Source organism: Crassostrea angulata, chromosome 3 (genome assembly GCF_025612915.1).
Source record: "Crassostrea angulata isolate pt1a10 chromosome 3, ASM2561291v2, whole genome shotgun sequence".
Classification (NCBI taxonomy): Eukaryota; Metazoa; Mollusca; class Bivalvia; order Ostreida; family Ostreidae; genus Magallana; species Magallana angulata.
The window spans coordinates 9,967,562-9,984,676 of record NC_069113.1 but is presented as its reverse complement, the minus strand read 5'-3'; the positions used below and the strand labels follow the sequence as shown (position 1 = coordinate 9,984,676).

At 33.6% G+C, this 17,115-nt stretch overlaps 1 protein-coding gene across 1 annotated transcript; it reads right to left on the bottom strand.

Moving 5' to 3' along the window:
- Nucleotides 1-753: 753 nt before the first annotated feature.
- Nucleotides 754-17,079, bottom strand: LOC128175475 (uncharacterized). Its single transcript, XM_052841105.1, has 24 exons — nucleotides 16,655-17,079; nucleotides 14,360-14,457; nucleotides 13,981-14,127; nucleotides 13,546-13,665; nucleotides 13,139-13,289; nucleotides 12,753-12,898; nucleotides 12,082-12,207; nucleotides 11,819-11,960; nucleotides 11,494-11,660; nucleotides 8,637-9,720; nucleotides 8,194-8,283; nucleotides 5,401-5,461; nucleotides 4,347-4,419; nucleotides 3,956-4,035; nucleotides 3,706-3,814; nucleotides 3,444-3,551; nucleotides 3,271-3,338; nucleotides 2,990-3,069; nucleotides 2,597-2,632; nucleotides 2,387-2,466; nucleotides 2,097-2,170; nucleotides 1,833-1,914; nucleotides 1,472-1,673; nucleotides 754-1,117 (listed from the first exon to the last, which is right to left on the bottom strand). Exons 1-24 carry the CDS (start codon nucleotides 16,929-16,931, stop codon nucleotides 978-980), a joined length of 3,741 nt encoding a protein of 1,246 aa, XP_052697065.1. The 5' UTR covers nucleotides 16,932-17,079; the 3' UTR covers nucleotides 754-977.
- Nucleotides 17,080-17,115: the final 36 nt, after the last annotated feature.

Below are 17,115 nucleotides of genomic sequence, written 5' to 3'. Positions count from 1 at the left end.
CACCTAAGAAATTTTTGTTAGAATAACGGGTTCAGGGACCCGTTTTACAAAAGGTCGTAAGTCAAAGATGTGGTTGTCACGGGCCCCAGGGCTTTAAGGTAAAAAAAAAAATACATTGCGACCGCGTGCCATTATCCTGCAGCAGCGAATGAAAATATGGACACGCCTCTTTTTAAGTCAAATACAAATATTTGTCTTTTCAAATTTGGGAATAAATTCAAAATTCTTCAAATGAGAACCTTTATTTTAGCGAATATTTTTCGCCAAGAACCAGTCCTATTTAGTTTTCAGTATTTGTTTAAGATTACCAACATAGACTTAGTTGAGAAAATAAGTTGATCACAAACTTGTTTATCACTGTTGAATAAAAATAAACTGTTGCGTTGCAAGGAACGGCTGGTTTACAATAAGAAGAAATTGAAGTCATTGAAAATGCAACAGCATACTCCTTTGTAAACAATTCATCCTTTTCCGTAGAATCATTTTAATTGTGGAAACTCATAGATGTGGATTTTCAATTTTTCACAGGTTCATGGGGAGATACATGTATTTTCCTTGTATGGATTACCAAGTTTACACCAGTACACAGATTGTTTTATGATTTGCTAAGAACGTAATTTCTTGGTGTTGGTTACTAGTACCCATGAAATCCAACCCCTGACAAACTTTAAAGATTCCACACATTAAAAAAATTTTCTTCCTATTTTCATATCTTTATCTTTCTGAGGATGTAAGAAAGAAAAGAGAATGAAAAATATTTCTGCTTCTTTAATTACTGATACATATATAAGTAGATACAATTTAAATTAATATTTATTGCACATAATTTTGTTATATCTTCTTTAAACCCACAACCCATCAAATGAAAATGATAAACTTCCTTGGCAGCTGGATTCGTCTGGTTGTGTTTAGTACTTTATGTCCTCACTATCTCCTCGTGTCCTCAATAATATTCTCACAAGGTCCTCATACCCTCACTAGCTCCTTGCTGTGGCCTTCTCTTGCTCCTCTGTTTCCTCGGACAGACAGCACCAGTCAGGAAGTTTCCCGGTCTGTAGGTAGGTGTCCCGGGAGATAGACTTGCTGGGCAGGGTTTCCAGGGCTCCCAACATAGCTCCTGAAACAGGAGCCAGATTTTAAAACCACATAAACTTCTTATCATCAAATAAACAGCAAAACTTTCTTTATTAACACAAATTATTGAAAAACATTCCTCCTAACTTTGTTTGCAATGAAATTAAACAATGGTTTACAATTGTAGGCAATTATGAATTTTCTCATGATGGGCAGTCTCATACAAGATTTAAAAAGCCAAATGAACTTGTATTACATGTATCTGTAAACATAGTCTTTATGTTAGCATACAAGATCTATAATAAATTTCAATCAGATTAGACAATAATAAAGAGCTTAAAATAACAAAATGAAAGACTGTATAATTGCATATAAATATACTGAAGCTGATGATTACCTCCAAGCCAGCAAGCACAGTTCTCTTTGGTCAGAAGTTTGTGGAACTTGAATAGTTTGATGGATAGCTCATTCTGATACTTGTTGTTTTTAAGGAGATGGTACAACTCTACACACAGCCTGTGATGGAAGCCGGGCAGCATGGAGGTACCTCCAATAATCACTATATTCTCTGCTAAATCACGTCTCATATCAATGGGGGCCTAAAATCAGATATTACAAATACACTCACTAAATGACTGAGGTGAGGAATTAATTTTTAGTTTTCATTCTTTTACTATGCTTATATACATAAACATGTTCTAGGGCTGTTTGTACATGAAAATGGTATTATTTATATTAACATGTATATGAATTCTTACATTGATAATGGCATCCAGAATTATGGTAGATATAGACTGTTGCTCATTGTCTTGTTCAAATAAAACCTCACAACTGTGCTCTCTGAAATGACAATAATAATTCTCATTTTTATCCACATTAAAATTCTTAAAACCATGAATCTTTTTAAGTGTGTCACGGTTTTACAAATAGTACTTGAGTTTGCCCAGGAAAAGGAATTGCTTTAGAGTAGAGACAGGTTAATATTTGAACATTAGTTACATGTAGCAGTGAACTGAACTGACCTGACATCTCCATTTACCAGCAACAGACGATTCCCATCCAGAGGGTACTTAACACCAGGAGGTGGTGAAGGGAGCTAACCCAATAAAATAAAGATTAATACATAATATATGACATAGGCATTGGACCTGGGAATCCCCCCCCCCTTTTTTTTTTGCTTCCACACCACTGTGTGAAAATGCATGTATTTCTTAATAGAAAGATTAAAAGAATTCAAAACGATTCATGAGAAATAAGTGATTCAAAATGGTTTATGGGATATACTAGTATATGATGATGTTACATTTCTGACCTCTGACTGGTCCTCTCCATGTAGCGTGACTTTGTGTATTTGACTGGCACGTTGTAATTTTGTTACAAAGCAACATCTCACTGAAATTAACAGCTTTCTAATACAGTAGGTTTATTTGGATATAAATGTACATGATCCTGACAGGCGTTAAAAAGAAAATATAATTAACATATTTATTGATTCAGACTAATGCTTTGTACATGTACCTACCTTTAATATCCTCTAATATTTCTTCATTTAAACAATCTAAAAGAAAACAAAAAATGAAGATACAGAACAAAAAAAACACCTTTATATTTAGAACAACCAAATCTGTGTCAGATTAGAGCACACACATAACGGTACTACTGTTACATTTATAACTACAAGTCTATGTGTACATGTACAACATGTTCTTTGCATGTCCTGTCACTGCTTGGTAATTATAAACCAGCATCTTTTAGCAACAACTGCAAGGTACATGAAGATCATTGGTTCGCATTCAATCTTAGCAAGAATATTTTCCGTTTCCGTTAAAATCATATGTTTGAATTAAATACATGTATATGAATTGAAAAATAGAAGCAAAATTCAATGATTGATATACATGTATTATACATGTACCTGGCACTGTGGACAATGGTTCTTCCTCCTTGCTTCCTGTTGTAATTTTTCCTGTCTCTTTTAGCTGAGATTCAATTCTCCTGTACAATGCAATACACATAGTTAGCAGTACATGTATACATCATTCAGTTTCCTTGATACACATGTCTATTCTTTGATTTATGCAAGGTGCTTTTTCTTCAAAAAATTCCATTTGGATACTCATTTGCAAATATTCTTATAAATCAAATGAAGTTTTTTCCATGATAAAAAGTAACTTATGAATCACTTAGAAAACCCACTTATGAATGGACTTTCCTCCCAGTGGCACACACTGTAGAGCTTTTAATACAGGAATTCCTTCATATACCTGAAAGACCAAAAATGAAGGTTAAGTTGCTACAATATAAAAATGTATTTTAACATTCTGGAACTATTTTAGAAAAATTAACAGGTACTATAAACTGATACTTACAGGAAGAACAACGGTCTCGTTATAACCGACATCGACCACCAGTCCGGTGTGGGTTCCCAGCCCCAACAAACAGTTTACTTGTCCGACAGCAAACAGGACAGAAGAGGCCTGAAGTAAACGGTAAAGACTTGATGTCAGAATTTTATAAGAGTGATTAAAATTTTATGAACATTCATCAAAATTTGAATGGTTAATAACTTTTATCAGTCATCAATTTACATGAGATATATTTCTTTTCTTTCTTTTTTTTTGTTTTTTTTACCTCAAAGTGCTTAAATAAGACTTTGGCAAGGGTATCTCTGAATGCTGAAGGGCACAATATTGATTCACAAATTACAACTCGTCTGTCTTTTGCATTCACAAGCAAGTGTCTGGTAGTAGTAAAGAAGAAGAAAGTCATTAAATAAAGATATGTCAATCATTATTTTCTTTATGCATTAAATTATGACCAAGAACAGAACACTATTAAAATCATAAATTAACATGCATTTATTTGTTTCATTTCTTTTTACCTGAAGTATAAATTAAATAAAAAGTCCTTCAAGTTTTCATACAGTTGATCAACTGTCTCAAAATCCCATAATTTTTCAACCTGAAAAAAGAGTGCAGTGATATCACAATTTGAGGTACAAGTGTTTCATGGGATAGCAATATCTGTTTAAGATAAAGTATATCAATTTTCCACAAATGCTGTGAAGAAGGCTTGTTCTTATAAATCAAGCTGTAATTCAAATGAAAATAATTCTATGTTTATACAACTCATCTTTAGGCACATGGCACTGTCTTATACTACTAACTACTTTCAAACATATCTATACTATATTGACACTAAAAATTTATGGCAATTGCCTGTGTTAGATAAAGTTAACATGGATGCAAAGCACCATTAGTATCAAATATTACCTTTCCAGTAACTTTATTCTTTACTTGACTTGGAACAATGCAACGGGGACCTGCTTCTCCTGCTAGTCCACATCTACAAAAACAAAATAAGTAAGAACAATTATGACATCATAATACAAAAGAACAGGTATGAAATAATAAATAGGAGTTTGGTTAAGTGTCAGATCATCTTTACATGATTACCAGTCAGTGTTAACAAATAGCAATAATGTAGCCCTCTCCCGATTTTTTTCCTCTCCAGTAAACATCAGATATAAAAAAAACCAGAGAGGGATACATTACTGGAGCTATTCTATTACACTTTACTGTGGTATCATGAATGTCGAATCTTGTTCATACAGAGCGTATTAAGAATAATCTAACTGTCTTGGGACAAGCCATCGCAGCAAATCGGGCACGGCAATTTCAGTTTAATATTGAACAATCAATCTATGCAGGGCGAGGCTATTGATCTTCAAAATGCTGATGTCCGATATATGATGCTGTTTAGAGTTTACTGAAGCATACAGTACCTTGTATATGCAGCTCCAATTTCAAATACGATGACATTTTTATCACTACTATAACTTAATCCTTCTAAAAGCGGCATTATACTATGTTTAAAAAAGAAATATTGTCATAAAGTCGAGACATTAGAATTCAAACAGGAAATGCACAGATGTATCTAAATGGGAGAATGCTAAGAAAATCCGGAATAGGTTTTCAACTAAAAATAAATATTGTATATAACTCGGGTGTGTTAATCTCAGATTTGTTACACTAGTAAAAATCGATTTCAAAAATAAAAAGAGGGTCACGGGCCACATCCCTAACCTGAGTGAAAGTTTTCATTGTTTTGAGCTTTTATCAAATTTCTGAGCTTGTATTTTACAAGTCAATATTTCTTCGATTCATTATTTCAACATATTTGAATCGCTATCATATAAAAATGTTTTCCTGTGTTATTTAGCTCAAATTCCAATGTCTCAGTATTTCTCAAATTTTATAATTATTCCAAGCTAGGTATTAATGATTTTTTATATTGAAGATCAATATAATATCCCACGTTCTTTACCCAACCTTTGTTGATAGCGCACCCAACAAGAGATTTATGAGGCCCGGGTTTGATCCCCGGTCTAGTCATTGCAGTAACTATATTAATAGTATATGTATTTCTCCCATCCTATTACATTTGCAACCCTTGCATGATCTAATTATTGGTCCAGACTCGGGTCACTGAGTACTCCTGGTATCAGACTATTCTTGCATATTTTTTTTTTTAAAATTATAGCAATGTACTTAGTAATTGTTGCTAAAGTAGAGTTTAAGAAAGTACATGTGATACCTCCATCAATGCAACATACCTTTTTCATGTAAACAATAAAGTCAACCAGTCTTTCATAGTTTGTCTTTTTTCTCTGGAATGCCTGGAAACTATGATAAGAAATACTGGTATGCAACTGACGGATCTGCATTTATTCTTGTACTTACATATTTGAAATTGCTTGAATAACAAATCCATTGACAACAATTATCAGTTCCATCAAGGGGAAGCTTGCGATTATAATCTTTAAAACAGGCAAAAACACCACTGAAATTCTAGATCCATCAATCCTCATACAATATTTTGTTATCTGTTGACATCTTTTTGCCAATTAATCTGCAGCCAGCTTTTGATTTTAAAAACCATTTTAATATTAAAGAAACTGATAAAGAATAAGAATTTAATTAAGCTTCTAAATAAATTACCATTAGGTAATGACCATTATTAATTTTCATATGATAAATATATTCACAATAACACAATCTGTAACTCTTTTATTTCATTTTTAACATATATATTTTCCCTTGGGGAGGAAAAAGGATGCACGTTCAATTTTGGACTAAAAAATGAATAATACATTTGAAAATACAAAAAAGGAGCACATCTTATTTTCTTTTCCCCCAAGTCTAGTAGCATTAGATATCAATCGCCTCCACATCTCAACATACCTTAAAATACCCTAAAACTTGGCAACAAATTCAGGTGATTTATGAAATAAAAACAAAGCTGTACAACTGTCTGTTTTCAGTGTATTGCAAAGCATGTAAGGTGTGACAGTGAAATGGGCAATGCCAGGGGATATGATGTATTTCTTTCTCAATGTTGACCACTATATTTTTTTTTATTCTTTCTTTTTTTTGGGTATTTTTATTAAATTTAGTTCACATTCTGTACCAGGTATATGGTCTACATAGTATGTTCCAGCAATAATTATAGTATATTTGTACTTAATAAAGGATTTTTTTTTGGCAAGGATCAAAACACGAACATTATAAGCATCAAACCTAGTCATGTTATATGCACAACCTTCTGCATGAGGTAGATGGGGAAGTGCATAATGATAAGATTTTGAATCAATGCAGTGTTAAAAAACAAAGTAAATCAAATACAAACTACATGTACATGTATGTTCATCAATGCCACAGCGAGGTTCCCTTACAATTTTAATATTTTCCCATTTAAAAAAAAAATAGCCTGACTGTTTCAATGCTTTCAAAAATGGTATGTATAAGGGTAAAAAAGAAATAAATGACCTACCATAAGTAAACATATGGCAACAAAATTACACAGAGGAATTGCTTGATGAAAAATATATTGATAGAATTTTTCTCCTCAAGCTGATATGGAATGCTTTCCATGTTTTAGAGAACTGCTCTATACATATCCCAGAGACAACTATCACATCGATAGAGAGCATATATTAAATAGATATACATGTATATAGAGAACATCATGTTTTACATATGATACACATGTAGAGAACACAAATTAATTACACATGTACATGTAAAGTATATCTCAGATAACATGTATACTTGAAAATGCAGGAAAAAAGGAGATAAATACATGTAATGATATTGCAGACTTTTTTGTACACCATTAACAATACAACTATAACATACCCTAAATTATTGCAATTTGGTAGATATACTTGCAACATTTATTCTAACGGCCTTTTGAGTGACTAGTCACACCCCACAAATTTTTATTCGTACCAATAAATATGATAACAATTTAAACTGAAAATTAAGTTGCACTCATGCAAACACCATTATAATATGCACTTAAAACATTACTAAAGCAACCAAAACAAGGTTAAATATTAAACAGTTTTAGTGACAGTGGCTTTTTCATGTCTAAAGCTACAGAATGGACTTCATACACATACAGTAAATTCCTTTGTTAGAATTAAAACTTTTGTACAACAAAATCTAAATAAAAAAATAATAAAAGAAGGACAAAAATACATTTCATATCCTTTGCAGCTCAAACCAATGGAAATAAATAAAAGAGAAAAAAATGATTTTGTAATACACTGCACAGCATTTGATGCTAACTTTGACAAAAAGTCCAGACAAACAAACTCTTGAATAAAAATAACAGATAGCAATGAAAACTTGTCGACCAGGACAGATGATAAATGTACCATACCCATATCAACAAGCCTGACCTCTCCTGTACAATCTATTATTACTATCATTTCATGATTGACACACTTGGGTTCGGTTAAGCAATCTATATATACTAATTTTATTTATTTCAGTGAAAGACAGAAAGATGAAAGCACTAGTTCATGTAGTCCTGCTGTGCTGGAGCTAACTATTGTGTTCTTGTTAAGAGGGATCTACAGTTACTTCCTGAACAGTCGGGGGATTTTGAGCACCTGAAACGATAAAACAAAAACTTATTAATTCTTAGCTGAACTTACATGTTCCTAAATAGCTCTAATTTAAGGAGTGAATATAAAAAGACAAACATTTTTTTGTCAATGAGTTTTAAAAAGTCATGCACTTTTATTTGCAACTACAAAAAAAAAGTACACACTTGTAGAAAAAGGAATGTTGTTACCACACTGGACCTCTGCTAACATGGCATCAAGTTCTCGCTCAAATTCATCTGGAGGAGAAGCAGCATCTGCCATAATGAAATTTACATATTAAACGAAAGAAAAAAACCAACACACATATAAACAAGATGTATACACAAAAGTACATTCCTTTACTGTTTGAATAATAATTAATAACCAAACATTCGATCAAACATGATGTCAGTATGGTACATGTATCTATTAACTCAAAAGGCATAACAGTAGCAAAGTGTAGGCATGGTTAAAGAGATGACAGCACTAAGTAATGGCTCCATCTCCCCAGCCAGCATACAACTTTTTTGAAGAAAAAAAAACTAGACATGAATTAGAGCACATTTTAATTCAATCAAATTAAATTCCACCTGTCAATTTACATGACAAACACTGTAGACGTTCTCACCTGGATCGGCCTTGTTTTCAATACTCTCCAGGACACTTGCTAACTCCTCTGTTAGTCCATTCATTGTGAGAGAAGACTGGAAATTTGGATTCTCTGTTGTTTTACTTAACACTGCATGACCATTCATGACTGAAGAAGGTATTTCTGAAGATTCAATTTGAGTCCATTGCTCATTTTCAGAATTGTTATGACCTGATTCTTTCAAAAGATTAGGGGTAGAAAGAATAGAGTTTTCCGTACCAATGTTTTCATTGTTACATGCATTGCTTGTGTCTGTATTTAAGGGAGCATCTGTACAAGAAGTCTTCGTTTCCCCTTTGCTGGTGTCTGTATTTGAGAAATCCTCTGTTTTTGAGGTCTCCTCCTCACCATTGCTATGTTGGCACTGATCACACACAGCGGTTGCATTTTCAGCTATATCAATCAAAATATCCTTGACAAATTCAGTGATGGTCGTCTCTGGTTTTATTTGTAAGTCACTAATTGAAGATTCTGGTGGTGCTGGCACACTTCCTAAAGGTGCACAGAGTATTGGATTGGCCAGAATAGTTTGTAGAGTTGCTGGAGTAATCTGAGTGGGAATGGTGTCCCCCTGAGAGAGAGCAGTGCTGGTAGTGAGGAGAGAGGAAGGAGACAGGACGGGGATGGTCGAGACCATTGGCCCGGTGGGTGACAGCAGGGACTGAATGTCAACTTTCGAAACAGTGAATATCTTTTTGGCTTTTACAGCCGTTGTGTACTGGGGACTTAGGAGAAGTTCCCCAGGAGGAGTACTTGTCAAAATGGGGGCCACAACGGGAGCTCTGAACACTTCACTAGCTACAGGGGAGTCCAGCATTGATTCAGCTGCTGTTTCTATCACTAACAGGGAAGGTCTCCTGACTGTAGAATCAGGCGGTAACAGTGAGATTGGAGCATTCTCCCCAGTCCCTACTATTTCCAAATCTTCATTAGGAGTCTTTTTCTGTTTCTTACTCTCTCTTAATTCAGCCTCTCTCTTACGTTGCATGTCTCGGTTTCTCTCTGTAAAGGAGTTTATGTCCTGTTGAAGACGTTTCTGCTGTTCCATGTAATCTTTCACTCCCTACAATGATGAAAATAAGTGTATGTTAACTTATCAATTCAGTCAGTATGATTTCATCATACATATTTTTTAAAGCTTTATACGAGTAGATAAGTCTATGTAAACTTATCAATTCAGTCAGTATGATTTCATCATACATATTTTTTAAAGCTTTATACGAGTAGATGTATAATTGTTCACTTTAATAATGAGGTACAAGAAAATGAACATTCATCAGCTATATGTATTTTATATTGAGATCAGAATAATCAAGCTTGAAACAAAAGTACACATACTGCATCTGTACGATCATGATCAAGTAGTAATATTGGTTTTAGTTAAAGAATTCATGCTATGGGTCTCAGGTGTGTAAAATTCTACACAAAGCAGTCTTTGATGTTCATATAATCTAATTGTTCTAGCTAGTTTAATACATGTAACTGTACAAGAATAATATGGAAATGAGTAATAAATCTTATGGTTTTTTTGGACATGAAGTTAATTTAATGTTACCAGCGATAAAGTTTCAATATATTGATTTTTCAAAATACTTGGCACTTCTTTCAGTGCAATTTTACCATTTTTTTAATTACCAAGTAATTTAGCACTGCATTTAGACTGAATACACTAAATTTCCCTGAAACTAATGCAATGGAAGTCAAATTTGATTCCCTCAAAAATATAGTGCAGATTTATAAGAAATACATTCACTTTATAAAAAAAATGATAATTGATCAGGGTAAGAATTATACTGGGCAGAGAATGCTCTTGTGCTCTTGACAATTGATATGGGAAATCTATGTATATATACATGTGTGTACCCGTGTAAATTAAGGCATGTGTGATAGTATGGGAAGGATTGAGTTAAGTAACATAACAGAGATAAAACAAACCATGTCAAGGGTAACAAGAACTGAACATCATTATTTAATTTAACAGTTTTTCTTCAACTGGTAATTTGTTTCAAATGTGTGACTTTAAAACACAATGGAAAGAAATTTGGGGGCAAGGGACAGACAAAAGTTAACAAGTGCAGAGTGTTAAAACTTGGTTTGTCTGCATGGATGCTCAGACAGGTTTCAGTATGTACTTATTTACTGTACAAACTGAATTCTAAAAGGGTTTGGAAAAAATTGCATTTCTAACCACTGACTTTTGTCATCATGAACTTTTCCTTCCCAAGTTTAGATAAACATTCTATCTTAATTTTTTTCAAGTTAATTTTAAAAAGAACTATTTTTACTAGAAAGAAATGCCAATGCTGCAGGTTCATTAGATTTGTTGGGGAATATAAAAGCATTGTCAAAAAGATATTTTTTTCCCCTCAAATTTGTTTAAGATGACAGATGGCAAAATTAGACTTTAGAGAACAATACAAGCTTTGAGGCACAGAAGAAATGACATTGCTCTACAATGAATCAGAGAAGTGGAAGAAGGAAAAATTTTGATTTAGAAATGTAGAACTTCAATATGTGACAGTAAAATGTTAAGTTTTTAGAATTATGTAAAATTTGACACTGTACATGTCCTGGTACACAAAAATTGTCTTATCATTTCCATGCAGGCTTTTCTCATACCTTTCTCATTTTCTGTTGTTTTCAAAATGATGGCAAAAGAATTATAAACATGTTATCAAAGCAAACATCAAAACAAGAACTGTCACTTACCAGCTGTAGGTACATGTATAAAAAGGTAATAAAAATTAAATCATTAACTTAACAAAGACATTGATCGTCAATTATCAGTATAGAATCACACTGGTTGTGTACAGGGTTACAAGCCCAGCCCACTCACCGACTCTTTCTTTGTTTCCCGGTCTAGGTCGACCCGAGTGACCGTCTGATTGACTTTGAGGGCCAAAGATAACGCCATAAGTCCCGCTGTCTTGACCTCGTTCTCCCTGAGATCTAATCGCAGGAGGCGCGGACTGTCAGCCACGGCTTCTGCGAGGGCAACAGCACCTGTACAAGGAATGTAATAATAACTTTATTAATGGGCGTAACGTCAATGCAAATTAACCCAAATGCAAAAACAACGGCATAATAAAATCCATATATCATGTTTTCCAATTGAAGTTAATGTATGGAAAAGTGATCACGGCTCTGTGTCCCTGACCTACCTTCACAGCTGATCTTGGTGCCCTGGAGACCCAGTCTCAGCAGGGACTTACTGACCAGCAGACCTTCCTTCAATAGATGAATGCCCTCATTGGTTATGTTGTTGTGTCCGAGGTTTAAAGTTTCTAGATTGTGAGTGCTGCTCTGTAATGTACAATAAAAATCTAGCATGGATATTTGATCTTATGTTCTTGTTATTGTATAAACACAATTACACAAAGGTGAGTTTTGAGGGTTGATGTATATGGATAGAGGAGGGAATTACCAGAGCTTTTGATACTGCAGACATAGATTGATAGGTCAGCTGGTTGTTCCATAGAACCAAGGTCAGCAGCCCTGTATCAAGTGTCTGCTCATAAATTCCGTCACAAATGTGGCTCACACCAATATCCTGCAAAAATGAAATAAATTTAGATAGCATGTACAGGTAACATCAGCATTTCGTTTCTTTTTTTACATTTATCATTACAAGCTATTATTGAGAATTTCATATTTTGATTATAAACAGTTCTCAAGACAAGTGCTCATACATAATAATATGTAAAACATTAGCATATTAGCTAATGCAAACATAAACATATTCATGTTCATCCCCCTTAAAGAATTAACCATACATGTACAATAAATGATCCCTTCTACTTTCAAGTTTAAACTGTCCTTGACCTTACCTGTAGGTTATAGTTTTAGACATCCAATTTTAAGTGTCCTTGGCTTTTCCTAGAGGTTATTGTTTTAGACATCGGTAGGTTATTGTTTGGGACATCCAGCTTAAACTGTCCTTGACCTTACCTGTAGGTTACTGTTTGGGACATCCAGTTTAAACTGTCCTTGACCTTACCTGTAGGTTATTGTTTGGGATGTCTAGTTTTAACTGTCCTTGACCTTACCTGTAGGTTATTGCTTAGGATGTCTAGTTTTAACTGTTCTTTACCTTACCTGTAGATTATTGTTTCGGACATCCAGTAGCTGCAGTTTGTGGTTGTACTTGAGGAGGTTTCCTAGTTGTATGCCATCAGTAGGCATTAGTTTGTTGTCAGCAAGAAAAAGCTCTGTTAAAACCTCATTCATTTTTAGCGCTGCCACTGGAAAGCAAAACCAGGATCAATGAATTATCAAAATACACCATTGAAAATGTATAGGTACATAGCATCTCAATTATATTCCAAAATTATCACTAAAATCACAATAACGAAAGAATCCATCTTCAATTTCAGTGTACAGTTTCTTCAGCACGGTCATTCAAAGTACCAAAACCTGAATAAAAGTCGAATTTCATTTTTAAATAATCAAATCTTATGGGCATGTTTTCATAGAAAACTTACCTAAAATAACCATAGCTCGCCCAGAAATCAAGGTGTTTTCTAAATGAATGGTTGTGAGAAAGCAGCCCATTCTGAGGGAGCGGCCAATGATTGGAATAACCCTCTCATTCAAATCACAGTTTCTAGCATCAAGAAACGTCAAACATGGTGTCTGTAATAGAAGTTCCAAACACAGTACAAAATTATGCATTTGGAATTTGTACTTATTTTGTATACAAAGATTATAATTCAACTCCATACACGAGAATCTTATTGTTATACATGTATAATCTTGTCTAGCAAAGAAAAAAAATCCTCCTCTGCTTTATTCAATGATACATGTATAAAATTAATTCAAATCACATTTTGTTTTTAATGCACTTTAAGTTAAACACTCAAGAGTTCTATATGTATTTTTTATAACAAACCTTTCTAATCATTCGAGCACAGCCCTGCCATCCCCTGCCTGAAATATTTTTATTGAATGCAATGTTGACTTTACAGGCACTCTCATAATACTCCACCATGTCAAATAATGCCACTGCAGACTGGTAAAAGACAACAACAAAGAAAAGATGGTATCAAATTAATTTTTAAAGATGCTGACCATAACATGTACTTTTCTCTTCACTTGTAAATATTTCATTTCCTCAAATAAAACCAAATGGGTATAACCATTTAACAGAGCTACAACGAGAATCCAATCATGACAGTACTCAAAACAAGTCTAAAAAACTCATTCATTTGATAAACAAATTCACAGACTCTTATACATTGTATTGACACATGTAATCCAGGGTTAGAAAAAAGGATAAACCTTCTTTCAAACTAAGCTCCCTAATGCTTTTTTTTTTTAAACTAACCTCATCATCCAGATGTGTTGCTTCTAAATCTAAACAACGAAACTGCACCATCCTCAGAATTGATTCCAGACTCTCACACTGCTTTATATCCAGACGTTCCCCGCGTAAACTCAGTATTTCAAATCTTCCATTTGTGTACTCTATACCCTGAAACAATCAAAACTTAAACTGTTATAATATATTATTAAAGTATGAGACTAAGTAGTTCCCAAATTCATTTTTTCTCTCTCTCTTTTTAATAGTACATGTACCAGTAATACTAAATTTGTGTTCCCAAATTATGTAAAAAAAAAATATCAATCCATTCTAAGCAGTCACAGAGGAATAAATACATGCACAATATTTTTCCTGATTAATCAGTTTAATTTAACAATCTAACCTGAAGTTGCTGCACTACTTTATTAAGAGGTTTGATGCCATGACTTTCACAACCTTTCTTATATTCCCTCACGAGATCATTTGTGGTCCATTCACCAACTGTGAAAAAAAGAAGATATTAAAAACCAAATGAAAGCTAATTTAAAAAATGTTCAAGAATGACTCCTAATGGTAAATTCCATTTGATTGTGACTTTGATTTGGTCAATGGCCTCAGGTCAGGGTCATGCCACACCCTCGGATCATGGGCAAAATATTTACATTGAACAATACATATATATGTGGGATAGATGGGCAGATACTTTGTGTATAGTATATTACTTTATTAAATTTGTTAAAGTCACTGTCTAAAGCAATTGTCAGGTTCTTTAAGTTTATAGAATGAAAGGAAAGACTAGCCTTCAATGAATTTTAAGAATCCAACAAATTTTCGTCAAAAGTAAGTAACGAACGTAATAAATGTTTTGTTTTATTGAGGACCAAAATCTTTTATATAAATCAATAAATCATTTGATAAATGCAATGATTAGACAATTCTGTCCACAATGTTGCTGTCTGGTGTAAAACTTTGTAAGAGTTTTACTTCCATCTAAATAATCTATGCAATCATGTATGGTAATGGAATACAAAAATAGATGGACAGACAGACAAATAGATAATATGGACATGGCATTTGTAGAAATAGTTTAGACAGGATCAAGTCTACATGCAGATCTAACAGATAGAACAATGGACATAACAATTCCCAATACATGTATTCCCTTTGGCCCATTTAATTTGTGTGGGTGTGGGGGTGTTGGTGTTATAATAATTGCAGTTGTATAATTATTTTTAAGAATCAAGTTATCTTCTTGATCAGACTATAATGAAAATAAACTGTTTTGGAAACACTGGTACTGATACACAGCCTGTTAACAATTTTAGGTGAAATAATATCCCATAAGTGTACACAGAAATTGCCTGATGATGACGGGTAAGTTTGTCTTGTTACAGATCTTAAAACCCTGTTTCATATTAAAAAATATTCTAAATACAAATACGTGCTGGGGTAATTTGTTATCTTGAAATAAATTGAATACTCGGAAAAATCCTCCAAAACCAACTTTTAAAATTGTTCTAGCCCTCTCCCAAAAAGTTAAATAAAATAAAGTAAGCAATGATATATGTTAGAAATTAATTTTCTATGTCAAAATTTCATGAAAATAATGTAATTAAAATAATATGATGTTCAGATATACCGGTAATCATGTGAAACAATATTTAGTCTAGCTTGTCCATTTTATCAGTGGTTAGAGAGAAAACAAACATCTTTTTTAAATGGCTTTATAAACTTTGTTTTTAAAGATACCAAATTATTTTAATCAGTTATTTTACAACCAACACTTTTCAGAAAAAGCCTTGCAAGAAATTACCTATCACCATATATACTGAACAAAGCTACTGATAAATGAGCAAGCAAACTGTGTACACTAATTACAGATGCATGTAACACTTAGGACTGATAACAACTTGGAGATAATGAGGAAAAACTCAAATTGTTCGTTTTCACACTTACATGAACAGAAAGGCAATATCAATCATTAGGCCATCCTTAAAAAAATTTTTGTATTGCCACCTGGGGGTTTCTACACTCAGGAGGGAGGGAGTGAGGGAGGGATTTTTTTCTTAATTTTTAAAAACTTGATGTTTCAGATATCAAAAATTGATAAACTATCAAAATCTCCATATTAAAAAAGTCTTCGTTTTTTGGTAACAAAATTTTATCTCGGGGGTATTTCAAGGGGGCAGTTACAAATAAACAGTAATTTTATTCTGGCCATAGATGAATCTATATTAAAAGCATATTTATTATGTTGCTATGATTAAAATTCCAGAAAAAATACACAAGAATGTTTAACAACCTGGTGTTAGTGATTTAGTAACATTTAATTATTGTCACGAGGATCCTGGTAGAATATTGCATGCACATCGGTATATCCATTAACACAAACTTAATGAATTGCAATTTCTAAAAAGAAGTAGAATAAGCCACTTATTGCATTTATATGTCAGACTTTGTTTATTCGGTGAAACCTTTCACAATGAATCAATTGAATATTCATGCAATGGTTTGGTTGTAATAAAGATTGTACCATCATCAGGGGCTCATATTGCTTTCAAATGAGTGTGATTACAAATGTCAATTTAAAAATCTAGCTGCATGGTATAAAACATAATTTTTTTTACCGAAACATTGCTAGGAATAAGAATATGTCTGCTATTAAGGTAAATGCGTTTTAGTGTGGTCAGTGACTAACCGTTCCTCCATGGATCAGGGGGGTCAAGATAACCTTTGACCAACGAATCTGCAGGAAAAGTAACATTTCTTTTGTTTTGACTTGATGCGGCTGCCTCTGGGTTATCATTGTCCGGTAAACAACCCCCCTCTTCCGATTCATCTCCCAAAACTTGATTGTTTACTTCCTGAACTGAATCTTCAAAAGAGGAGGGCACAACTCCAACGACATCCGGCAGCTGTTGGGGTTCTGTGTTGACCCCACTACTCTCCACGACACCATCATCTGGGTCCAACATGTTTGTAGGATCAACCTGTACTTGTCATACTGGCCTGCATTTCATGCACATCAGCATTTAATTTTCAAGTCAATTAGTAAACGTCTTCGTCGTCAGCTGCTTCTCTTTATTCATGTCAGTACCGCGCATGCGTACACCGACGTTTGTGTCAACAGATTTGATTGGTAGATATAACTTCGTTTTC

Excerpts from the sequence above, each read along its gene's own strand:
- LOC128175475 (XM_052841105.1), bottom strand. The coding sequence starts at position 16,931 with ATGTTGGACCCAGATGATGGTGTCGTGGAGAGTAGTGGGGTCAACACA. Across the intron at positions 14,128-14,359 it reads AAGTAGTGCAGCAACTTCAG|GGTATAGAGTACACAAATGG; the intron begins GTTAGATTGTTA and ends TGATTGTTTCAG. Across the intron at positions 3,552-3,705 it reads TCTTATTTAAGCACTTTGAG|GCCTCTTCTGTCCTGTTTGC; the intron begins GTAAAAAAAACA and ends CGTTTACTTCAG.